The 25979-nt window shown below is 45.8% G+C and overlaps 1 protein-coding gene across 1 annotated transcript in view; it reads left to right on the forward strand.

The window, feature by feature from the left end:
- KIF26B (kinesin family member 26B) overlaps positions 1-25979 on the forward strand; it is a 446437-nt gene that overhangs the window by 374583 nt on the left and 45875 nt on the right. The window contains exons 6-9 of the mRNA XM_012751241.2: positions 10873-11079; positions 15687-15780; positions 17005-17267; positions 19612-19795. Coding sequence (XP_012606695.2) covers positions 10873-11079; positions 15687-15780; positions 17005-17267; positions 19612-19795 — 748 coding nt within the window. The remainder of the gene's footprint in view (positions 1-10872; positions 11080-15686; positions 15781-17004; positions 17268-19611; positions 19796-25979) is intronic.

Raw genomic sequence — 25979 nt, forward strand, 5'->3', positions numbered from 1 at the left:
AGGCGTCTGCTGTATTGATCAGATGCCTCCCATTAAAGGTTTGCAAGCCCCTCAGCCACAGAGGGAGCGCCCCCCTCTCAGCCTCCTCCAGCCCAGCCTTTCAGGCTGAGAGGATTTTCATTGCTGGAATGTGGGCATCTACCTTAATTTTTTTTAAACCAATGTACACTAGAGCGCACTAGAATTAGGTAAATATCACATTTACTTGGTATGCCCCTCCCTAACCTCCATCTGATCCTACACACACATTTTAAGAAGAAAATAAAGAGAAAATGTCCTCCTAATAATCCTCTATATTTGAACTTACCACTCCGCTTCGAACATGTGTGTCTCCTGCTGCCAGCAAGGGCTCCTCCGCAAGGTGGAGGCGGGGAAGGGAACCAGCGGGGTGGACGGGGCTGGCCTGCAGCGGGACAGCAGGAGCATCTTGTCAGCGTGTGTCCTTCCCTCTCCTCCTGCTGGGCCTCGCTGTGCCCCTCTTCTTATTGGCCCATCCTGCACCTCCCCCAGGCTGTCCCCTCCACTCAGGTCCTTTCCAATAAGGTGGCAGCTGTAAGCTTGGGGCTCCTTGGAGCTGAGAATTAAAGTTGCTTTTTTTTTTAGTTTTTTTAGTTTTTAGTTTTAGTTTAGTTTTTAGTTTTTAGTTCCAAGCCTAAAACTTGAAAATAAAGGAACTCTTAAATGGAAATGCCACTATCTCTCTTTTGTTTTATGCTTAAACCCAACTGTCTCTCCATTCTCTGGGCTTCCTTCCTGTCTCTCTCTCTCTCTCCCAGCCCTGGCGTAGGGCATTGGTGTGTGTTCAACATATGCGGAGCGGAAGTGAACAGATGCACTCCTGAGGGATGGGAGCCTTTTGGAGGAAGTCATGGAGAAAGATTTGGGGTAACTGTGACTAGTTGCCGAACTTTCTTACTCTTCCTTGTTTGTTTCTTGAATGACAATGAAAATCATTAAGACTTATCAAGGGTCCAGGGATTTGGGACCAAAATACTAGCATCATTTCTTTGTTCCTCCTTCTCACTCCCTCCTCTCCCCTCTTTTAGTGTGAGGAGGTCAGGAGAATATAGAGTTCAGTGTAGTGATCTGCTGAGTATGTGTCAGGCTTCAATGAAAGGTAAATTTACCTAACATCCTGAATTTTAGGTACGACCATTCAGGATTTTAATGTCTTGACCCAAAAGATCCCTCTGATGGTCTTTCTTACTAGGATAATTCCCTGGATTTCTTTTTTTTTTTTTCCTTCTCCACCTTCCTGAAACTAGGGCTGCAGAGTTCCAGGCTGGAGAAATAGCCCACTCTTGGAGTGTGCCTGCCCAGGGGCGTTCTAGGAAAGGACCCCCAACCTGTGCAGAACCCAACCTCCCAAGCTGGTCCTGAAGAAGACACCTACTTCTCTACCACCAGGCTGCAGTCCTGTAGGCTGGAAAGGCCTTAAGGATGAACTGAATGGTTCTGTACTGGCTTACCTGCCATCTGTCCCCAGGCAGCACTGAGAACACAGGCTAATGCTGTCACCCCCAAGTTCTGTGCAGGTCTCATCCATATGTGCTACTACCAGAAACAAAACGATCATCTCCTGGGAGCTGCAAACATTTAATAGAACTTGGGAGCGGGCATAGACAGTGTCCCTAAAACACAGTTTTATAGAGAAAATGACTTCAAGGATGAATGCCAGAAAGATATACAGTATGCCTAATCATTAAGTGATCACAATTATTCTCTTTTTGTCTTAGGTAACTAGATTGTTTATTGTGGTGCTTTGATAAGTTCCATGGTGGATCTGGTAGCTAGTATTTCTAGATAGACAACTGAGTTACTTGACTTAGTTTCAGAGTTCTGGGTTTTATTTGTCTAGGAAAAAGGCCAGAAGCAGTGGGACATTGAAATTCCTAGGAGTAGGGAGAACACGGCAATGAGGTACAGAAGACACTAAATCAAGTGTCATGTTAGCAAGCTGAAGTTTCCATATTTATAAGGAAGTGGGCTACAGGAAAGAAAAACAACTTTCTTTTGGTCCTGCTGTTTTCTACGCTAAACAGCATCCCTTTGGTGACAGACGAGTCTGTATCAGCAGATGCAGCATTTCTTGAGTATTTGGTATTTAACGACAGATCTATTATTTAGCTCTTCACTTGTAACACATGAGTGAGCTTTAGTGGTAAATGGGCCCATCGTTAACAATAAGCACCAAAATCCAGACTGAGTCCATCTGAAAGAATTCTGAGTGCCCACTGCCACTTTCTCAAACATTCCTTCCATGCGTTTGGATCTTTTCATTGGGTATTTCTCAATTCTACCCACAATAGTTTTCCTACCCAATATTCAGAAAAATTTCTGATTGTCACTCACTAGTTATTTACCAAATATCAGGCAAAAGAGAGTGGGTGGGAGTCAGAAGACCCAAGCAGAGCCTGCATCTATAAAAACTGGGTGACCTTGGCCAAGCTTGGGTCTGCCTCAGCTCTATGGGCATGAGACAATTCAGAATCCAGTGCCTAGGTGTCCTGAACGCCTAAGTCAGATGTAGATAAAGGGAGATTCGGGAAGGCAGTGAACGTTTTTTTGATTCCTGAGGAAATGGGCTCTTATGGCAACATCACAGATGTGGGTTAATTGTGACGGTCATTATTATTCATTGAGGACCTACTTTGTGCCAAGTGCTTAGTATGATTATTTGCTTAATAATCATGTAAATCCTTCAAGATATGGGTTAGTATCTTCACTTTACTGGTGAGGAAATGATGTTAAAATAATATATTCATGGTCACACAGATACCAAGAGCCAGGATCTGTCTGACTTCGAAGTTCGTGCTCTTTCCAGTAGACTCAGTAACCTCAATAACAGTATTAAGAGGCCAGGTGCAGTGGCTCACGCCTGTAATCCCAGCACTTTGGGAGGCCAAGGCAGGAGTATCACTTGAGGCCAGGAGTTTGAGAACAGCTAGGGCTACATAGCAAGACCCCATCTCTACAAAATTTTATTTTTAAAAATTAGCTGGGTGTGGCAGTGTGTGCCTATAGTCCCAGCTACTTGGGAGGCTGAGGCAGGAGGATCACTTGAGCCCAGGAGTTCAAAGTTGCAGTGAGCTATGATTGTGCCACTGTACTCTAGCCTGGGTGACAAAGTTAGACCCTCTCTCTCTCAAAAAAAAAAAGTAATAAAGCAATAATGGCTAATAGTTATCAAACACTCACTAGGTAGCTGGCACTGTTTATTGAAAGGGATGTTAGAGGCATTTGCTCTTTTAGTGATCACAGTAACCCTGCTAGGCCGGTACTATTATTATGGCCAGTAGATGAATGTGGCACAGAAGAGGTTAAATCACTTGTCCATGAACACACAGCAGTAAACGGCACAGCCAGAACCCAAACCCAGCAGCCTATCTAGGGAGCCCATGCCCCCACACTCTAGGCTATATGCCATGTAACTCATACGACACTCTGACAGTGAGTGTCATTGACATTAGAGTGGGTCATTCAGGGATGGCTCAAAAATCCCATTCCCCGCTTCACTTCAGACTTGAGAATGCCTGTCTTAGGTTGTGTCTTTGTACCATTTAAAATAAGTTCCCTAATACAATGAGCTAAGGCTGGGGCCTCTTCCAAACACACCACTGTCAGAGTTCCAATCCTTCCTGACAGACCAGCCCCTGAAACCGTCTGTCTCCAGCCTTGCAGCCTGGCCAGCGCTGGCCCGGGCCTGCTAATTGGTGTGGGGGACCCTGCTCCCCACCGCTGCTCAGCCATTAGCAGTGCTCACGGGGAAGGGCTTTCTTCCTTGGCTTCAACTCCCTCCCTCCAGCGCTGGGTCCCTTGCTGGGCTCGCCTGGTGACAGACGTGTGTTGATGAAGAGCTTTAGGGAATTTCCTCCCCTCTCTGCCCCCCCCCCCCCAGCGCTCCCTATTGAGCACATCTCATTACTGGGCTCCACTTTCTGGTCTTGCACATGCTTCCTCACACTTAGCTTTATTGTGCCACCACTTGTCACCTTTCCCAGCCTGGTGTTTAATAATGTAAATCTTCCCCCTTTGATGGCATTGTTGCTCATTATTTGCTGTCTGGCACCACACACGCTCACCTGCTGGCACCTCTGAGAGCCAGTCTCCAGCCCATGGTGCAGGGCAGGCCCCGCCCCTGCCCCAGTCTCCTGAAAGGTGGCTCGGCCCTAGCTGTGACCCAAGATGCTCACGGAGGGAAGAGTGGTCAGGGGCCAGGGCCCTTTCACCTTTGTCAGGCAATTGGCTTTGAGCAAGTCACTTAAGTACCCTGAACCTCAATCTACTTAGTCTCAAAGTAGGGAGGTGGGTAATAATAATTATGATCATATTTTCTTAACAACGTTGTTGTGAGGGAACCAAATGGAAATAAGAAATGTCTTTGTGAAGTGTGAGATTTGTGAGACTTGTAAAGAAGCATGGCAGTAGTGCTGGTAGCTAACCGATCGATCTTTGTCAACCCAGAGCAGATCCTGCCCCAAAATAGGCCCCCAGATAGGCTTAGGACACCTCGGCCTCCTAGTCTGCCCTCCCAGCTCCCAGACTCAGCACAGGATCATGTGGCTTTGGACTTTCTACAGGTAAATATAGCCCATGATCTTTGAATATGTCATGTAGGATTATTATTGTGTTTTATGCAAAGAAATTTAATCCAATTCAGTTTTGTTCTGTAACTAACAACTGAACTGTGCTTAGAATCTTCTATAGTGCATCAGATGTGGCTCTGTGAATCTTTCCTGGTAACTACGGTTTAATGGAACAATGACTTCGTAAGGTAGTTTAAAAGCTCCCTCTAAATTTAAGGATTACAACCTTCTTGTTTGTCCCCTATATTTCCTGGCATTGGAGTTATTTGAGACCTCCAATATCGTTACTATCTGGAACATGATTCCTTTGGTCTCCTAAAAAAAACTTCTGGAACCTTTCAGTCACATGAAATCATAAAGATCTTCCTTCAGAAAAAGTAATTTTAGATCATTTATAGAGATTTTACCAGAAAAGTATTTAAAGTTTCTATTTTTATGAAACTTGATTATAATTTACTTCGACATCATTGCCTGTCTCTCTCCTACTAGGTTAAGCAGGCACACTGGGTAAATAAAAAGGGGAAAGGAAAGTCACATTATGGAGTTCATTGTGCCTGTGGCGGGTTAGCAATGTAATCTTGCACTATATTATTTAAAGAAGAAAGGGCTCTTTAAATAATGGCTGGAAAATTGCACCCTTAATTCCTTGCAGTGTGTTTTTAGAAATTGGCATTCCATCAAAATCTTTTCTGATACACTTGTCAGAATGTCATAGCATAAAAGGAAAAGGAAGGTTGCTGGATTTCTTGGAAGATCAGAAAAGCGAGTGTTAAGGAGAATACACATTGAGAAGTGCACACTGTTTCGGTTTCCTGTCTCTCCCATCATCTCACTTAGAATGGTGGGGAATTTTCCTGAAGTGACTAATGTACCAGAACAGACAATGTGAGCATATCCATCACACTGCCCGAACAAGACAGAGAACAAAGGAATAAACCATGGCAAATACCACATTTATCTTTTAGATGCTCAGATCAAAGTTTGCATAGATTACTCACGTGTACTGAAAATATGAGCAGGCCATAGATTCTGCAGTTTTGGGGAGGGGATAATTTGTTCTTTGTCTCTCTTGTTTCTGTGTATGTATATATTCATTAAAGAAGTTTTTGCTTTAATTTGTAATAGTAAGCCTAGGAGAAAGGCTTCTGAGGTCATCAATTTGATATAGGAAGTCAATTTCATACCAGTTGATTTGAGGAAAATGAACTTTTTACTCCTCTCTTTCTTTCTGAGATAGTAATACTTTACTTCTGGATGCTGCTTAACAGTCTATTCTTATCTCTTTGGCTCTTTGCAACTGTCTTTCAAGGGAGGCAGCACAACAGGCCAATTTTGGGGACAAGGAAACCAAGGTAACACGGCCAACTCAGTGGTGGTGACATCTGCGTTAGATCTCAGCTCCTGCTTCGCTGCAGTGCCCACACACCCTGTACCTGCAGAAAGGGACATCCAGTGGGCCCTTTTGTTATCCCTCCAAGTTTTTCCCTTGACAGCTAAATTAAAAACCATGTGGAAACCAGGAACAGCTTCCTGGTCTATACCAAGGACAACATGATACTCCTTTTCACCTATACCCTGGCTCTCCTTGGCCATGGCCTGGCACCCTCAAATCCATCTCTTGCCCACACATGGGCTCTCTCATCTGAGGCTGAGGGGATGATCAGTGTCTCTGTGGCACACAGCCACCCTGAGGGATCCCAGGTCGCTGTCTTGCCTTGGCGGGAGGGAAGCAGGATCCCCAGCTGGAGTTAGCTGCTAGTTGGCTCCACGTTGGGCTGTGCCGTCTGTCCCATTTGATGACCCCTTGGGTTTTAGAATCCCTTCTGACAATCTTACTTTTTCTACTTTTCTCACCATTCTTTATGTTGGGGGGTTGTGATCACCCCAATCATTTTTGCCTTGGAGAATAATTTCCAGACATATTTTAGGAACTTGAGAATAGAGGTGGAGGGCTTAAAGATAGTTCTTATACTGTGGAAATTGAGACAAAAATGATGCCAAATGGCATTTCTGGTTAGGTTGGTCCATCTGCATCTTGACTAGTTTCTACCGGTCTGATTCTTAAAAATCTGTGAACTCAGACTTCAAGGTGAAAGGAGTTAAAATAGAGAAATGTAAAGGAACCAAGAGATGTTAGTGGTTAATTTAGCTTAATTTAGTGGTTAATTTCTGTAGCCTATAACCTCATAGAGGGGGAAAAAAAAAAACTATGGTCACCTACACACACTTACTGAGCATTTACTGTGGTCAAGGCTCAGATCAGCGAATCATCGTTTCTGTGTGTCTGTGAAGGGCCTTCATTGTGGGCACCCACAAAAAGAATTTAAACAGAGCTCATGCATGAGGATGAATGATGGAGTTATCTCTTTCTCCCTCTAACTCTTCATCATCCATAGTCTTTTTCTAATTGCTGGGAGATCCTTCAAATGGTCAAAGTTGCCCAAAGCCCCCCTGAGCCCCATAGTCTGAAGAAAACCTTCCGCTGGACAACTTCTGGGAGGAGCGACAGGCAGTGATTAGCCTTGTAGGTCCACCCACGTGGTGCTCTGTGACTAGGGGCAAACAGGAGTATCTGTCCGCTGTGATCACGTGCAGCCGGGAGCAATGACGGGCTGCTGCCCCTCATTAGCCTCCGATGAGGCGGCATGGCTGCGTGCGATTTTCTCCAGTCCATAGAGCACTTGTGCAGCTCAGGACCGAGGCTCTGCCTCTCTTGGTTAGTGTCCCAAGATTCCTTTCTCCCCCATCCCATACTGCCGCCCAGAAGGAGGTGCTGAAATGATTAATGAGCAGGACATAAAGACAACTGGTGCCCAAAGCAATGGCTGTCTGGCACCATCCGCTGAATAATTAGACGAATGAGGCAAAGTGAGGTCTCGACCAGCGGGGACTTTGGTGCAGGAAACACCAGTCTCTCTTGCTTGAATCAGGGTGTCAGGCCTTCCTTGCCCCACCTGGGCTATTCCTTTAGCTTCCTGCATCCCTTTCCCCCAGGTCTGCTCTTGGGAGTGAAATAGTGACTGTCCCCTTGACCCTGAGAGCCCGGGAGAAGGCTGTGCATGTTAGCAACTGCCCAGACCCTCTACACAGAGCGGCAGGGCTGAACCAGTGTTGCCAAGAACCTGACAGTGTTCGTGACAAAAGCAAGAGCTCCTGGCAAGAAGTCTGAGGGACTTTCTTCATCACGAGTGGTATCTCCTGAGCACTTTAATTACAGCGGATTAAGCCAGAAGTGGAATGCTGGACTAAGGGAATAATGACACAAAGGAGGTGAAACAGAAAACCCCGGTTTCCTTCTTTTAAGGAAAAAAAAATCTCTATTTATTTAAATGAATTGCAAAGAAAAGAATGGAGTGTAGCATTTCCCCCAGCCCAGAGTTCAATGGGTTTTTAAAGAACTGCGTATCTCTTTGGCCAGACCAGCGGCTAGGATCTTCAGCCTGTCTGCAGAAAATGAACCGCAGGCTTGGAACTTCATTAAGATGCAGGAACATTCCTTCTGGACTAATGGCTCGCTCATTCAGCACCTTCTTTCCTGCTTCTCCTTGCAGGCCCTTGCCTGGCTTAGCTTATATTTTACATTCAACACCTCTAGTTACCCAGAAATTGCATGCAAAATTGTAAAATGGAAAATCATTGGGCCATGGCTTCATCAGTTCTGCCTGGCATTGCAGCATCCTTGACTTGGAATGCTCAGAGTCTGGGCTAGGAGATTTGCTTACAGAAAGCCCAGAGGCCACAAACACCTACCAAAAGTTGCAATTTGAATACACGCTCTTAGCACACCTGCTGTGTAACTGGGGCAAATCTATAACATGAATAAGACTGAAGTCAGACTGTGGAAAGTCCCAGTGAACAGGGAAATTGCCAGAATGGAATGTAGGTAAAAGTAGTGGTTGTCTTAGATGCAGTGGCTGTGGGAGTTGACAAAGTTTTGCTAAGAGGAGTCTTGTCAGGCTCAGCGCTTAATAACTAGCCGTATCTACAGTGATCCCACATGGTAACCTGTTTGTGATTCATCGTCGTACCTAGAGTCCGCAGCAAGGAGTTCTTAAACCTTGTCATTCACACTGTGTTTGGAAAATGATAGGATACCATGATCCAGAGGGAAGCAAGGAAAGGGGGGAGGCAGGAAGAGAAACAGGGATCCAGCGCCCACTGTGTGCTCAGTGCCGTGCTCAGCATGCCACCTGTCAGTTCATCGCATCTCACAACAGCCTGTAAGATAGGCGTGGTTATTCCTGATACACAGGTGGGAAAACTGAGGCTCTGAGAAGTTTGACTACTTGTGGGAGGCAGCAGTTGGTATGATGGAAGAAGTATGGGCTTTGGAGGTGGGATCAGAGGCCAGCCTTACCACCTGGGAGTTCAGTGAGCTGGGCCAAGTAGGGTAACATCTGATATTTCATCTGTAAAATCTGGACAAGTATGGCTACACACTGGATTGTTGAGAGGCTCAAATGAGATAATATAAATAACAGCACAGTCCCGGCACACAATAAACCCTCCGAAAATGGCAGGTCTCCATCTATGATCTCACAGTGGGAAAACCAAGATCTGAACTCCAGGAGGTCCGCGTCACCCCACCCTCAGGCCCCTTCCACCATGACATCTCTGGATCCACACTTGGGTACTATTAAGTTCCAAGGACAAGCACAGCCAGGACACGGTGCCCTCGGAATTCATTCCGTTTCAGCTGTGTGTGCTGCAGGTCAGTCCTGAAGCCTCAGCAGACAGAGCTGCTGAGACCAGCAGGAGAATGACCTCAGGCCATCCTGCACAACCACAACAGATATTAGCCTCTGAACATTTCTTTTTTTTTGAGACGGAGTCTCACTCTGTTGCCCAGGCTAGAGCGAGTGCTGTGGCGTCAGCCTAGCTCACAGCAACCTCAATCTCCTAGGCTCAAGCGATCCTCCTGCCTCAGCCTCCCGAGTAGCTGGGACTACAGGATGTGCCACCATGCCTGGCTAATTTTTTGTATATTTACTTTTAGTTGGTCAATTAATTTATTTCTATTTTTAGTAGAGACAGGGTCTCTTGCTTGGCTGGTTTTGAACTCCTGACCTTGAGCGATCCGCCTACCTCGGCCTCCCAGAGTGCTAGGATTATAGGCGTGAGCCACTGCGCCTGACCTAATCTCTGAACATTTCTGTATGTTTGAAATATTTCATTTAAAAATGTACAATCTCCCTCCAAAAACTACATGATGGAGATTTCATCAGACCTGATGACTGATTAGACAAAAGAAAGCAAGACACAGGAGTTTAAAAATAACCTTGGTGCATACCTTCAAAACTTGCCACATTACAGTACTAAAATTATCTATCTCTGTGTCTGTCTGCCCTGTTACTGTATGCATTACACGCCTTTGAATCCTCCATGCCTAGCACAGTGCCTGGTACATAGTAGGTGTTCAAAAAAAGTGCCCATCATAAGTTGGACTAAACTACCAACACAGTAACAAAGATCCTGTAAGAGCAAGGTTCCCAGGACTGTAGCTTCTAGACCTGTGTGTGGCTTCACTTGATTTCAGCTCACCTTAGGACCCTGAGGCAGGCCGTCCATTTTCATAAGCACCTCTGAGTGGGGCCGCCCAGTGCGGAGCACCAGAGATGCTCATGTTCAATTACTCAGAAGGTGGGTTAAAGGGCACTGCCTCCCGTTTCCTAGAGAGATGTACTTTCATTCCCTGAAATGACAACTTCTCTGCACTCACTTAATAGGATCCCAAATAACATGTTGCAAACCAATCTTTTATCACTGTTGCCCCTTGGAACACATTTCAAATGCTGGCCATTAAAAACAGGCCATTTCACGGGCCTTTAATGATGACACTAATAACTGTGGATTTTTGTCTCCTAGAGTCCTGATGAGCCAAGCCAAGGAGTAAATTACGGAGCTAACTTTTATGTGCAAGGTTTATTGATCTGTGAGCTTCAAGGGAACTACACCAGCCCCTATAGCTCGGCAGTCGAGATTACCTTTTCATCTATGTAATTGGGCCACCAGGGCACAGTTAATTTTCAATTTATATTAATAGGAAGACAAAGAACATGATGTGCCACCTCTGTATTAAAGTAATGGACATATCAAAATATTCTACCTGGTAATTATCAGTAAATCAGCTTTCCCATGACCCAGCGAGGATTATGTTGCTAATTCACTGTGCACTTCATCACAATTTATCATGAGGAAGTTCAGTGCTGTCACATATAAAGGTGCTTCACTGTAAAGCATCCAGCTGTCTTCACCTGTATTGCTGCCCGTCTTTGTTTTTCACCAGGTGAAAGTCATGCTTCGCATTTGTTCCACCCTGGCTCGGGATACCTCGGAATCCAGCTCTTTCCTAAAGGTGGACCCGAGGAAGAAGCAAATCACCTTGTATGATCCCCTGACTTGCGGAGGTCAAAATGCTTTCCAGAAGAGAGGCAACCAGGTTCCTCCTAAGATGTTTGCCTTTGATGCAGTTTTTCCGCAAGATGCCTCTCAGGTGGGTATAAATGCCACTCAGGTGGCGCTGATCAAAGCAGCATTTACTCATTCGCTAGGACCTGTGAGCAGGGAGGGTGTCTTTTAGAGCATTCTGATGGAGCAGTTCCTCCATCTGCACAACTTTTGGAAGTCAATTTGAGCCTCATTGAATAGTTCAGTGCTTTTGAATTACTGGTGTCATACGTTGGGCGGGATCAGTGTGCTGGGATTTCAACAAAACATGTCCTTGGGGAGAAGGATGAGTGAGCCAGTTGGTGGGTAGCATATAGAAGCAGGAAGACAGCAGGCAGAATCAGAAGTTACAGGAACAGCTGGCCCACTTCTAGGTATGGGCATGGAAGAAGGGAAAAAGCATTTCAGGGAGCGGGGTTAGAATTAGATGACATCCTTGGGCCCTATATAAGCACACTGGCGTGGAGGGCAAGTCTGTAGTCCTAGTGAGGAACCAGAGTGCTAGGCAGGACAGCTGAGGCTGGCATGCATCCTGTGGCTTGGATCAGTGGGGTGTAGGGGAAGAGAGAGGCTTGGAGGTAGCTATTGTATCAGTTAGCTATTGCTGCATTACATAGCACCCTAAAACCCAGTGCTTAAAACAATAAGCATTTTTATTGCCCATGGGTCAGCTGAGCAGCTGTTCTGGTCCTGGATTAGCTCATTTATGTGTCTGTGATCAGCCTCAGCCATAGGTCGGGTGGGAAGCTCTGTGGGTCTTAGCAGGATGCTACCCAGCCAAAACGAAATAATCCTGTATTACACTATGGGCACATGTTTGGGGGTGGCCTGGCTTTAGGCTGGTCTAGAGTCACCTTGGCTGGGTCAGATGGTCTCTCTTCCACATCATCTGTCATCATCCAGCAGGCTAGCTTGGGCTTGTCCTCACGGCAGTGTCCAGGACCCAAGCATGCAGGCCCCTTGAGATCCAGCCCAGAACTGACACAGCGCCCTTCTGCTGCGTTCTATTGGCCAAGCTTTGAGAGGTGGGAGGGAGGAGCTGCAAGCCACATTGCAAGGGCCTTGCACACAGGGTAGGGTGGAGAATTGGGGCCATTTTTGATAATCTACTATGAGTATAATTTAGAGGCTACTTGGGGGCCCAAGGTGCCAAAATTACTGGACTATAAGTTGCCAGTGAATTGCAAATCCTACCAGATGGTGCAGCTGACACTTCTAGTAGACATCGGTTCTTACTTGGATTGGCTTCTGGAGCTGTGGTGAATATTGGCCTCTGAGTGGCACCAAACAGTGCCTGTTCCTGCAAGGGACTGGGCATAGAGGAGGGCACATGAGTGTAGAACTGATTGCAGAAATAAATAGCCCAGGCTGTAAGTATCCAGGGGCCTACTTTGCCTGCATTTTGGCATCAGACACCTGCAACTTTCTGATAAATTTCCAGTACTTCTCAAGATTTATACAAAACTGTATGTAACTAATAGCCTCTAGCAGAGCCTGAGGACAATGATGTAGCCGCTGTTAATTTCCTCCATGTTGTATGTAGTATAGGAAGTGATGGTGTTCACCCGGGCTCCGATATCACACCATGGACACACAACACATATTATAGGCTCCGTTCATTAAGACGTTGAGCACGTAGTTTCCCCAAAGAGTTTTACCATAAGAAGACAAAGTAGTTTATGAATAAATTCTATGGTTTCTCTCTTTATTACCTTTTTGTGTGTTGCACTACCCAATGGGCTCAATAATTTAAACCTGATATTAGTTCTAATAAATTGCCTACAAATAATTTAATTAACACAGTTAAAACTTTTCAGAAGCATATCTCTGTAAGTTGTAAATTTCCAAAGCAAATCCTAAATTAAGCATGGACTATTAATGAATTTTAAATTTATTGAGAAAAAGGAGCCATGTTTTATTTCTAATCTTTGTTTACATTGCACACTCAGTTCCAGAGCTCAGTATGCTCTATGTTGCAGTTTCACTCACTTCAGAATGTTTTACTTTTGTTTAAATTTTCCATATTATAATAAGTTAACATTTCTATGTAAATTTGTACTTTTTCAGAAGTTTTGACTCTTCCTAGAATTCTGTGGGGTAGGAAAGGTAGGCATTATCTTTTCACATAACAGACAAGGAAACTGAGACTCAGAGATTATGTCACTTGTTCAAAGTCCCTGTCTTGAGCAGATATCCTTTCTGTATTCTTCCCATTAACCTCTCTGCATCCTGCTCATGTTGTTCTCTAACCTCCCTCCATTTTATCCACTGTTACTTGCTAGTATGGCCTTAGGCAAGACACTCGACTTGTGTGGGCCTCTGCATCCTCATGTGTCAAACGAGGGCAAGACTAAAATGTGCCTTGTTGGGCTGTTGTGATTCATCGATTTGACACATACCAAGTACCTACAGCAGAGCATGGAATATAGCAAGTGCTCAATAAATGTTATTCTTACCATGATATCATTAGTCTATGGCCATACCACCCTGAACACTCCCGATCTTGTTTGATCTTAGAAGCTAAGCAGGGTTGGGCATGGTTAGTATACTTGGATGGGAGACCATTACATCATCATTGTCAATATTGGTATCATACCACCGGCCATGGCCTGCTCAGCTTCCATAGGCTACAAAAGCTCAAAAACCAGAAAGTGCAGAGTAGACCTCTGCTCTCAGGTCCCTGTGGTTAGCCTGTGAAGCAGCAGCCACCACAGTGACCCCAGGCAGTTATACAATTTGCTTTTTCTCAGTTTCTGAAGATATCCAGCTTCCTGAAGCTAAGCAGTGATTGTTAACAGTCCATGTTCCTTGTTGCCTGAATGAGCCATCCTTATTTCCCCTAAGTGGCCTTGGCAGTCGCTAGCTGCCTACTGCCAGGACAAACTTCCGCTGGATCTGGCTTGTGGGGTTGGAAGTGGGGGATCAGAGGCTTCCTGCAGACTTGGCCCTGCCCGTGGGGTCTGTGCTCAGGAAGGCTGCATGCTTCTCCATGTCCAAGGGGAACGCAGCAAGGGGCCTACAGGAGCCATGGTCAGCTCTTAACAAACACCAGTTGGACAAATTGCTGACTGCTCTATTCTCAGTAGATAGCCGACAGGAGCTCTGCAAGGGATGCCTGGCCACCTGTGCCCTCAGACGCCACTCCCGTGCTCCTCTCTATCCTCTGCACAGGTGATTCAGTGATGGCGGTCTGGTCTACATACAACCAGCATTTTTCCTGGTGACTCAAGAATCTAATGGTTTATTTTATGTATGGCTCAGGGTGGGCTCACGGCCTCCCGCCTCCCATCTCACTTATGTTGAAGGAAGCATTAGTTCACTGGGCAGTAACTTCTCCCCACTCTGCAGCGGCACTTCGGGCCAGCTCATCAAGATTCAGCTGCCTCGGTCTCAGGGTTTAGCGCCAGGCTCCAGTTGCCTAGGTCCTGGGGGTGTGAAAGCTCCTGTGGTTCCCCAGAGTGGACCCTGCCCTGCTGCCCCTGTGGCCAAGGATGAGCCCCCAGCAGAGCTGCTGAGGCAACCACTCTAGAACAATCGACAGTTGTTGGGAGTGTGGTTTTTAAATTTCAGTTTAGGAGAGAAAATTGATTACGAGATACTTAGGTTCATTGTACTGCTGAAACCTGGAGCTGAATAACTACATTCATTGCCCAGGCTGCTGGGTTTTAGATTCCCACTGGGAGGCACATAGCTCTGCCGACTGCAGGGCCCCAGTGTGTGCATGGTCTCCCAAAGCTTCTGCAAGCCCTGACTCTGGCCCTGAGACAGGACCGAAGGCAACAGGACACAGGGAATGAGTCTGTCCTCCTGCTGCTGTGAAGAGGCTCAGGTACCAACCAGAGAGGGTTCCCAGAGTTCCAAGTTGGTCCACAAAATTTATGGAGTTGCTGTTGTTTGCAGAGCACTATATTACTGGGTGTTAATGGGGAAATACAAGACTCATCAAGAGCCTGGTCCCTGGCCAATGATTTATTGATCAGGTTGGAGATGAGACACACACAACAGGCTGAAGAACCCCCATGGTATCCTGGCAAGTGGCGGCTGATATTGTGTATGTTTAACATATCCGTAAGGAAAGAAAAAAGGCTGGTTTTGAACGAGGAGGCCGTGGATTGGGAAAGTAAAAAGAGATGAGAAGAGAGAGCAGACACCGATCACAAACTTCCTGCTTACGTCAGAACTACAGTGTTTCCCAAAGCCTCTCTCCTGAAATGGCTCATCCGCTCTTCCCCTCCCATAAGCTGTGTGTGTGAAGGAAGGATCTAGTTAGCAACGGGTGAATGGAGAGTTTAATTGCCTGGTCCAGGAGGCTGGAATGGCAGATGAGGAAAGGGAACGACGACATCCATGAGCACCCTATGCCCCCATTCTAGCCTGCTCCTGCCCGGTCTACACATGCAGCAGCTGAAACGTACCACAGATCAGCAGAGGGGCGGTTTGCAGTTAACATGTGTAATGATCATGTTTGCAAAGGGTGGACGGTATCCAAGGGTTCGGAGCCCCTTCAGGCCTCTGTGGCAGGGGCTGGCCCTTCTGGGAATGCAGTGACGCTGGGACCCTAAGCCCGGGGAAGGGGGGCTCACTTTTATGTCATTAATGGTGCCTTGGCCATGTGGTCCATTCACAGCTCGTGTCTCCTTTTGTGTCTGACAGGCTGAAGTGTGTGCAGGAACCGTGGCAGAGGTGATCCAGTCCGTGGTCAACGGGGCCGATGGCTGCGTGTTCTGTTTCGGCCACGCCAAGCTGGGTGAGTGAGAGCTTTACTTTCTTGCTGCTTGTTGCATTCCCTGTTGCCCCAGGCGTTCTTCTGTATTGGTCGCAGAGTCCTCAGATGGAAGGAAGGATTGAGTTTCTCTTAGGTGCATTTCTGCTTTTGAAATGCGATGCTCATCTCAAGTGGACACCCATTCATGCAGGAAAGCCTTCAAGTCCGGGAGATGAACCAAGAGTGGCAGGGCTGTTCCCACTTGGTCCAGGTCAGAGAGGCAAGCAGGGAAATGTACGTTTCTGGAGCAGGGGCTGTGCGGGAAGCAGCTAGGGCTCCCTGCACACACCTCCACCGCCAGGGTGATCGGAGCTGAAGTGAAAGCTGGAGGAGCAACCACCGAGCAAAGCCCGGGACCGTGTTAGCACCTGCCTGGGGAAAGCAGCCTGGCCAGCCGCCCTTGCTGCCCAGTGCGCAGTGTCTGCACGCTGCCGGAGCGCCCCGTGCACAAGCATCTGGGGAAGGAGGCAGCGGCCCCAACACACACACAGGGTTTCAGTTAAATCCCCTCATAGTCCCATCTTAACCCTGACCTGTGGCCACCTGCTCACCAGGCCTTGCCGTTCACGCTTGATAAATTAGTGACTTGGAGCACTGCAACACGTGTTCTTGGCAGAGACTCCAGCAGAGGCCCTGCAGAGGGCATGGAGGCCAGTTCTCGGCCAGGACAGAAAGCCCGTCACCTCTCTCTGCACTTCAGTCCCAGCCAGCTCTTCCTCTTTCCTTGATCTCCATCAAAGCAATGAGCTGGACTTTAATGGAATTTGCTCATGCTATAAAAATATACACAGCATTTAACTTGAGAAAGGATATAAAGTGCAAGTATGTGGATTTAATCTGTTAGGTGGCTGTAAAAAGAATCGTAATAATGATGAAAAGTTCTTGCCTTCCACATACTGCATGTGTAAAACAATGCAGAAACTGGATAGCTTGTGATGTTTGGGGCCTTGATCAAGGTACATTGTGATTTGATCGTGTCATTTGCCTGGGCGCTTGCCGTCTTTATGATAGCCATTTAACCAGTAGTATTAGGAAATGCATTTTTTTGTTTTTGTCAAATGCTTACTATTTCTCTCACCTTTTTATTCCTTTTCTTCCCTTTTCCCCACTTCCTGTGCCTTCCGCAGCCTTGATATCTATTTTCAAGACTGTAGAATGGTGCCTGGACACTCAAACTGCTTTTTCTTTCTCCCCCGGCTCTCCCAGGCAAATCCTATACCATGATTGGGAAGGACGACTCCATGCAGAACCTTGGCATCATTCCCTGTGCCATCTCTTGGCTCTTCAAGCTGATAAATGAACGGAAAGAAAAGACTGGCGCCCGCTTCTCTGTCCGGATCTCAGCCGTGGAGGTGTGGGGGAAGGAAGAGAACCTGCGGGACCTGCTGTCAGAGGTAGCCACGGGCAGCCTGCAGGACGGCCAGTCCCCGGGCGTGTACCTGTGCGAAGACCCCATCTGTGGCACGCAGGTGATTGCTCCTGGAGCCTGGCTTGCCCCGAGGAGGCTCATCCCGGCCTCAGAGGCTGGGGCAGCCCAACCCCAGGAATCACTCAACCTGGAAACTGGGAGGCTTACGAGTGTTTACTTAAAGTGGACTGGAAGTTTATGGTCTGCAGCTGCAGGGCCATCTGCTCGCCCAGCCTAAATATTTGTACCTTGAATCTAGTTGACAATGCACAGGAACCAACCACAATTGTTGTAGCATTTGGGGGCGGAAATCGAATTCACTTTCTTTACGTCCCTTTCAAAAAAAAGAGTACAATCTTTCTTTTGTTTAACAACAAACCGAAATATTTACTGCTCTGCATAAAATAGCTACAGCCATTACTGGGGCTGTTTATGGCTCTATAAACTGTGTTTCTGGCACTGGTTTACAGTCGGATTAGCAGTGCTGTAGGAAAAAGTAATAACCACTTTCTAATTAGAACCGTGATATAATTGTTAGAACTAAGGAAGCCAAGAGAAGCTCCAGTTGCCTTTTCAGGATGTTATGCCTGGTACGAGTGTCTCCCCCTTGCTGTCTGACAATAGATGATTCGGGACCCCCTAATTTGTATCCAGAACAATCCATTCTTCCGGTCTCTAGCAGTAGGCTTTATTTTCCAATTTTATCAGCTGCCTCTTCCTTTACATATGTGTTCCACACGATCCCAGCTGAGATTGTTTGCACAGGTAAGGATACCCCTAGTGGTCTCTGTTACACTTATCTACTCAAACCTGCTCTACCTGGCCATGCTCTCTCCCTGCTTAAAGCACCTCAGATCCTTCCCTCTTCCTTATGAATCCTCTTTAGTCTCCCTCAGAGTCACCTGGAGGACTTGTTAAAACACTGATCACTGGGCTCCACCCCCAGAGTTTCTGATTCTGTAGGTGTACTGCAGACCTACTGCTCCAAAATTTGCATTTCTATCAAGTTCCCACGTAATGTTGATGTTTGATCCAGGGACCACACTTTGAGAACCACTGTTCTAAAGTGTAAACTCTGCTCCGTCGGTATCTACACAGCACGTGTGGTGGAATCAGTAGGACTCTATCTGCTGCTCCTGTTCCCAGTGTTTCCGAGACATTCAGACATGCTTTCACCTCCACTCACTTTGTCACTCCATTGGGGAAGTTCCATCTAGGTGAGAGATCGGGTTCACTGAAGGCTAAGAAGAAGAAGAGGAAGAAACCAACATTCTCTTTAACACTTCTTGTTAAAGAATATTTATTATCCCTTGGTTTATTTTTCTATAGCAAGTACAAAACCATGAACACAATAGAATCTCTCTTTGAAGTTCAAGGACTTTAATGGTCTCAGGTTCTGAATATTGCCTCTCACAGTTCAAAATTAGAGTAGAAAATTGTCAGAATTTGTACCAGCCCTAAGACATATACTGCAAATCAGTTCTTGGAAAAAAACTCAAGTCCAACAGTTCCCTTTTCTCCCCAAAAAGAGAATGCTGGTCAAATTTCGATAATATGATTGTTCTGATTCAGGTTTACTATAATTGCAAAGTGTTCTCATAAGATTTAGACACATTACCCTCTGTGCTTTCTTTAGTTAATTAATTAGTATGCCAGGAACATGAATTCAGGAACTAAAGGTAAAAATAGATATCTCTTAAATACAGATGATATCTCTTAAATTCAGATGAGAATTTAGGAACTAAAGGTAAAAATAGATATCTCTTAAATACAGATGAGACACATGGGTATTTCAGGGTACCTTTTACACTTCTTGTTTATGCTAGTAAATGTGACCTAAAATTGGCTTTAATTAAATAACTGAACAATGAGGGGTCATGTGAAAGCTAACCAAGTTATTTACTTCTCTGGGACACCAGTGCTGTCAGGTCTAAAATCACATTTTGCAACCTACCCATCTCCAAACAATCTAATCTTTGGAATCAAGATACTGTCATATCCCTTATCCCTTGTGTTTTCTTAGGTAAATGGGTAGCCAGGGGGTTAGTTTGCTAGCCTCTGCAGAGATAAGGCTGGGCCACCTGCTCCCTGGGGTCACTCCCATGCAACCATTTGCTTTTCACACCTGCTATTTATAGACCCTCTGTAAGTTGTAAAATGGGTAAAAATAGGTTCTATCCAATTAAGTGTGCTCAATATTAATCTTCAGAAGTGAATTAATTAAGCTGTGAATTGCACATGAGTATAGCACCTGGTTCCAGAAGGACTTCCAGCCTTAGAGACGCGTGTGGCTTTACTGTACAGAAGGGACAGCGGCTGAATGGAGCAGTAGCACCCAGGCATGGGTGAAAGGCAGACCCTCCTTGGCCTGCAGCCTCATTCAGTTCTTGGCTTCTGTCTCGCAGCTGCAGAACCAGAGTGAGCTGCGCGCCCCCACCGCCGAGAAGGCCGCCTTTTTCCTGGACGCAGCCATTGCCTCCCGCCGGAGCCACCAGCAGGACTGCGACGAGGACGCCCACCGCAGCTCGCACATGTTCTTCACGCTGCACATCTACCAGTACCGGATGGAGAAAAGCGGGAAAGGGGGAAGTGAGTCGCCACTCTCTACCTTCGAGTCCCCTCCTCTCCTCCCCCCGCCAGAACCCCGCCTCTCGGGCACCTGTGCCCTTTTCTCAGTGGAGTGCCATGTGCAGTACGGTAGCATCTGGGCTGAAGTTTGCTCTTGAACTGTTCAGGGAAAAAGGGTTTGTTTCAGTACAGAAAACTTATAAAAGTGATTGCCATGAGAACACAAAAGGGCAAACTTAAAAACAACTGTTTAATAGTGTCTTTTTGTTCATAAACCCTAAATGTAGTTATCATGAAAGACCAACATTTGCCCATCTAACCCCCCTGGAGTATGCTATTAATCATTAGCTTGAGTCTGCTATATGGGCCCAAAAGAAAGTCATGTTTTTTAAAGAATGTAGAAATGAGACTTTTGAGTAACCACCAGGCCCCGGCTGCCTCTCTCAGGATGTGCCATCAGCGTGGAGTCCCTGCAGAAGCCCAGGCACGGTGCCTGCTCTGGGAGCGAGCTGCGTCACCAGGAACCAGCCCTGTGGTGTACAGACCCCTCCTGGCAAGTTTTTCCAAGTCAGCACGGTCCTTGGTGCAGTTCTCTGTCCTCCGTCAAGTAGTGTCTGCTCTACGCCCAGCAAAGCCCAGTGCCAGCCCACAGCTGAGTGTCTCAGGTGGCATCTTGGTCTGTTGACCTCGCTGGGTCTCTAAGGCAAGCTGTGGGCCTCAGCGCCGCTGGGCTGGCCAGGCAGTGGCTTCTGCAGACTCTCCATGTCCACCTTGGTGGGGATTTCAAAACACGGGCAGCTGGACCCCAGTGTCCTCTGGATGATTGTCTCAAGGACACTGGATGCCAGAAAAACAGAGAACTCTGAGTTAGGAGACTAACCCTGGCCTGGAAATTGTAAAGCCATTGGACTAAAGCAGAGGCAATCAACAAACATATTCTAGGGGAATCCTGGAATTAAGCCATCCACTGGGATCTGTGGACAAGGCTCTCCCATTTCTCCCTAAGTCTCCTTATTGCCCCAAAGAGTTGAAAACCAGTACTCCTAGAGATAGCTCTTGGGGGCCTCTTACCCCCAAGTGGAAGCTCCTCCCTTTCCCCATCTCAGTGATCTTTGACCTGTCTCCTGCCATTGTTCCTATTCCTTAATTGTTGTTTACATTCAGATTTATCAACGTTTGATTTATAGTCAGTAAGACTTAATGCTTTTTATGTGTCTTTAGATGGGTTTTGGCAAATCTATGTGGTCATACAGCCACCACCACTATGAAGATAGAACAGTGCCATCACCATGCAAAGTCCCTCTTGCCCTTTGTCCCTACCTCATACCTCTATCTGCCTGCAACCACCAATCAGATTTTCATCTTTCTAGTTTTGTCTTTCTCCAGAATATCATACAAATGAAATCATGTGGTCCATATGTGGCCTTTTGTGTCTGGCTTCTTTCATTTAGTGTTTTTGATACTCACTCATGTTGCCGCCTGCTCCTTTAATTAGACGGGGCCTGGAAACCTGGCTCCTACCCTCACCTCCAGGACTGAATGCAAATATCTGCACCTGGGGTTGGCAGGCCACTAACCAGCTCGCCTTTATGGCTTTAAAAATCAACCGTGAGTTACCTGCACCGGCTGCCACCCAAGGAACCTAGAGATACTGGCTCTCACTTGCAGCACTTTGGGCGTCCCAGGGATTTGTCTCCATTGGCAGAGGACCAGATCTCTCTTGACAACCTGTGATGGTGAGAAAGGACTGACAGGGGAAGAGCAGAATATGTTCAATGAGAATCTTTCAGGGGAGATTAATTCCCAGTAAAGGGTTCACACCATGTAGAGCGCTCCCGTTTAGAGTAACTTCTTAAAGAAGGAAATGGGAGATTAGGATAGGGATGAGAAGATCCAGGCCTTTAGTTCAGAATCCACAACAGAATTGTATCCATATTTCTCCTAACAGTCTGAGAGCTGGCCTGAAATCCTGCCCTGCTGGTTTTTTTCTCAGTAATGTCTTAGCAGTGTGAATGTGAGAGACTGAATGATGTTTATTTTATTCTTTTAAGCAGCTATCAATAATAATAATAATCAGAGCCTGCAGTAGATTCTTGCACTTTCAGCAAAGGGTGACTCGTAAAAGATCTGAATCTTGAGCCAAATGGCTCCCAAATGGTACTGAGCAGAAAATCTCAGGACATGGCACAATCTCCTCTTCTTCTTAGATTTCAAACCAAACTGAGAACAACTCTGGTTTGGGGTTTATATTTTTTTACTTTTTCCTGGTTCTGCTCTCAATTTGAAATCTGAACATTGGGAAAAATCTTGAAAACAGGGAAACAGTTAATTAAATTGCTTCTAATGTAAAAACCTAAAATTCAGCTTCCACAGAAGTTTAGGCTTGGATGTTTCCTAAACTCAGTGATCCATCCCAAATCAGTACTTAATGAATCCTTGCCATGTATTAAATATTTAGCATCAAACTCATCTTCTTCCTATTTTTAATTTGTGAAAGAGAATTGCTTTTAAATAATAAATTTAGGTTAAAGGAAAAGGCAAATACCATTAATGACTTCCAGCACCTCTTTGAGGTTCTTTCTAATGTTTCAGTGGATAAGAACAGGGAAGAGGCAAGAGTCCAGGCTAATGGGGATTAGTCCTAAAAAGATCTGGGGGGACACCTCTCGCCTCTTGAGAAGGGATCCAGGCCAGAATGCACACAACCTCCCAGCCCACGGCCTGCTTGACTTCATGAATTTATAACTGTTTAAAATATAATGAGAAGATTTGGGGTGGTGTTTAAAATGGAAATTTTGTTTGCTTATATATAAGTAATAATCTCGGTGGACCTGGCAGCCAGAACTCAATTAGGGGAAAGTTTATTGATTAGTCACCCTGCAGGGAAGCAAAAAGCAGAGCATGCTACTGTTAACTGGCTGTTAGAAGAGATCTCTGCTGCAAGTACTAAATATATCCTGTGTATATGCACCTGAATATTATATACAGAAATGCATTTTATATACACAACATATATACACATGTAAGTAGACAGACAAAAATGTTTTAATCATGTCCAGTTAAGATAGAAAAGAAAATTCTTTGTTGATGTATCAGTGTTTTACAGATAACACTAGGTTAAGCTTAGAATATCTCCCTGAGGCCTAGCACAGTGGCTCATGCCTGTAATCCCAGCATTCTGGGAGGCCAAGGCAGGAGGATCACTCAAGGCCAGGAGTTGGAGACCAGCCTGGGCAACATAGCAAGACCCCATCTCTACAAAAATTAAAATTAAAAAAAAATAGCCAGGCACTATGGTGGTGCATGCCTATAGTCCTGGCTACTCGGGAGGCGGAGGCTGGAGGATTGCTTGAGCCCAGGAGTTTGAGGCTGCAGGGAGCTACGATGGCACCCCTGTACTCCATCCTGGGTGGAAGACTAAAACCCTATCTCAAGAAAATAATTTTTTTCTGGAATATTAGGCTGAGACTTCAGCCATCAGAGGCCTTCCTCTGCTTTGCTAAGCTAACTCTGTAACGGTGCGAGAGCCTCCTTGGGAATTTCGGCATTGAGAATGAGACCCCAAAGCCCTAAAGATCATGCAGCTGCTCCTCATGGTGATGGGTGTATTAGGCATCTAAGTCAAGACAGCATAGGTTGAGTATCCTTTATCCAAAATGCTTGGGACCAAAAGTGTTTCAGATTTTAGATTTTTCAGTTTTGGAAACATTTGCAAATACATAATGAGATATCTTACAGATCAGACCCAAACCTAAACATGAAATTGATTTATGTTTCATATATACCTTATACAGATAGCCCGAAGGTAATTTCATATACCATATTTTATAATTTTGTGCATGAAACAGAATTTTAACTGCATTTTGACCGTGACCCATGACATGCGGTCAGGTCGGGAATTTTCCACTTGTGGCATCCTGTTGGTGCTCAAAAGTTTTGTATTTTTGGAGCATCTTGGATTTCAGATTTTCAGGTTGGGGATGCTTAACCTGTACTAGTGATACTTCAAGGTAATGTAGTAATGATACAGAAAATTTACCTGTCCTCTTGATAAAGATGGATTTTAAAAGGATCACTTTGATGAGTATTCTAAGCATGCAGACAGCTGTTACCCAGGGTCAAGAATGACACTGGGTCTCTCATTTGTTCATCTACTTTACAGCCTCCAGGGAAGACTAGTGGCCGTTGCAGGCTGGGCTGGCAGTGTGTGTGCGTGAACGAGTGTGCGGGCACTTCGGCACGCGTCTGTGCCCACTCATCTGATTACAAGTCTAGTCGGACTGTTTCCTGAATCTCAGTTTTCTTTTGACAATGAACACTCTTTCTCCCCGTGTCTTGGGATGGCTTAAATCAGCTAATGCCCTGTCCCGGGCTGTGAGGTTGGAGTGACGCTAGAGATCCATTCTTTGGGTGGAGGAGGAGGGAAAGGAGTCTAGGAGAGAGCCGTACTCGGAAGGAGCAGAGCCCTGTGCAGCGAGGATGTGCACACCTGCAGGGCTCTCCTCTCCCCCTTGGTCAACAATGAGGCTTCATGTGAAACAATGAAAATATGAAACAATGAGGTTTCATATTTTTAGGCTTTTGTAATATAAATTTTTTTCTTAACTTCGGCCAGGAGCGAGTATTCCGAACAGTGTAGCCTGAAATTCCCATAGTAGCCTCTCAGGCCAGGCCTGCCCATCCCCATGGCAGTTCCGAATCCTCTTCTCAGGCCTCCTGGTCTCTCTGCCACTCTCCGCAGATAGTTTCTCCTCCTGCTTAATGAGAAGACAGAGGTGACTGGTGGGTTGCCCTGGCTTCCCTCCTCTGAGCTTCGCGCTCTCTGTGCCCCTGCCCGTCTTTGTCTCCCTGCTCCTCCCTCCCACAGCTCTGCTTCTCCCATGTCCTTGCCTTCCCCCCCCCCAGCATTAATTTTCTGAGGGATCTTGGATGATTTATTTAATATCTACGAACCTCAGTTTCCTGATCTATAAAATGGGACTAATTTCTGCTTTACGGGATTATTGTAAAAATAAGCGAGAGTTTAGAAATAAGGAGAGGTTAGAATTTCCTGATACTTTCCAGGTGCTTAATAAAGTGTGGCTCAGGAGTAGGTAAAATTATTATATTGATTCCTGTGGGTAGAATAAGGCATGTGAGTAATTTGGTTTGGTCAAAGTCTAGACTTAAAATATACATATTAGAATATAAGTAAAGGATTACTCACGGCAGATTGAGTTATGTCCCTTTAACCCTGCAGCCTTTTCAGAAATCTGAAAAGTCGAAGAGGAATCTGCTGCTTACCTGCTAATAATATTCACCTATTTCATTTGTTACAGAACTAGTTTCTCCCCAGCCACTTGTAGTGATGTAAATTCCTGATAATAGCGAACGGCCTGTGCTCACTCAGCTTGGGCATTTCAGGTAAAACACCATGTGTGAAATTCAGAATTCTGTGACGACTGAAACTCCAGTGGGTACAGAGCAGAGAGTAGAGTTTCCATTGTCTAAATGTGACTCTCATTTTGAGTCATGCAGGTATAATTATAGGTATTTTATAATATTATTCTTCACAGTCTAAACTGTGCCTTTTGTTCTCTGTGTTCTATTTTACCACATGTACATTCTGCATTTTATTCCATTACATCAAATGGACTATTAGAGTCTGAAAGTCCAAATTGGTCCCTGTCTTTGCCCTTTAATCTGCAGTGTGTGTGGAATAGCTGAGCTTCTCCTTCTATATAATTAGGCTGCAAAACAGATGATATTTTGCTATAAAAATAACTATTTCCTTTAGCACGCTGCCATGACCCAAACTTGCATGATACAAAATAGGATAAAAGAGAAGGAACATATCTTCCCTTTTAAGTGGTTTTGCTGGGGACAGTGGAAGATGAACAAAATATAACATCCTTAATGTAAAAAATTCTTTGCCGTAGATGTACCGGAGCAGCCTGAATTGCACTGCTGTGCTTTCTGTAAATATCCATCACCTTTCTTGTCAGAACTATATATGGAAACTGCGGTGGGAAGGGGTAGAGACAAGGGTTAGGACAGTGGTTCCTGAATGTTTTCATCCGACAGCATGAGCACTGCCTCACCCTCCTCATCAGCACTGTCCTGTGGGCTCTTCCTGCACATGCATGGGCGCCCAGGCCCGGCCTCCACCCCAGACACTGCGCATGCTCCAGACACACCCACATACCACTGCCCACATTGGCTTTCT

This window comes from Microcebus murinus, chromosome 19, assembly GCF_040939455.1.
Source record: "Microcebus murinus isolate Inina chromosome 19, M.murinus_Inina_mat1.0, whole genome shotgun sequence".
Taxonomy (NCBI): Eukaryota; Metazoa; Chordata; class Mammalia; order Primates; family Cheirogaleidae; genus Microcebus; species Microcebus murinus.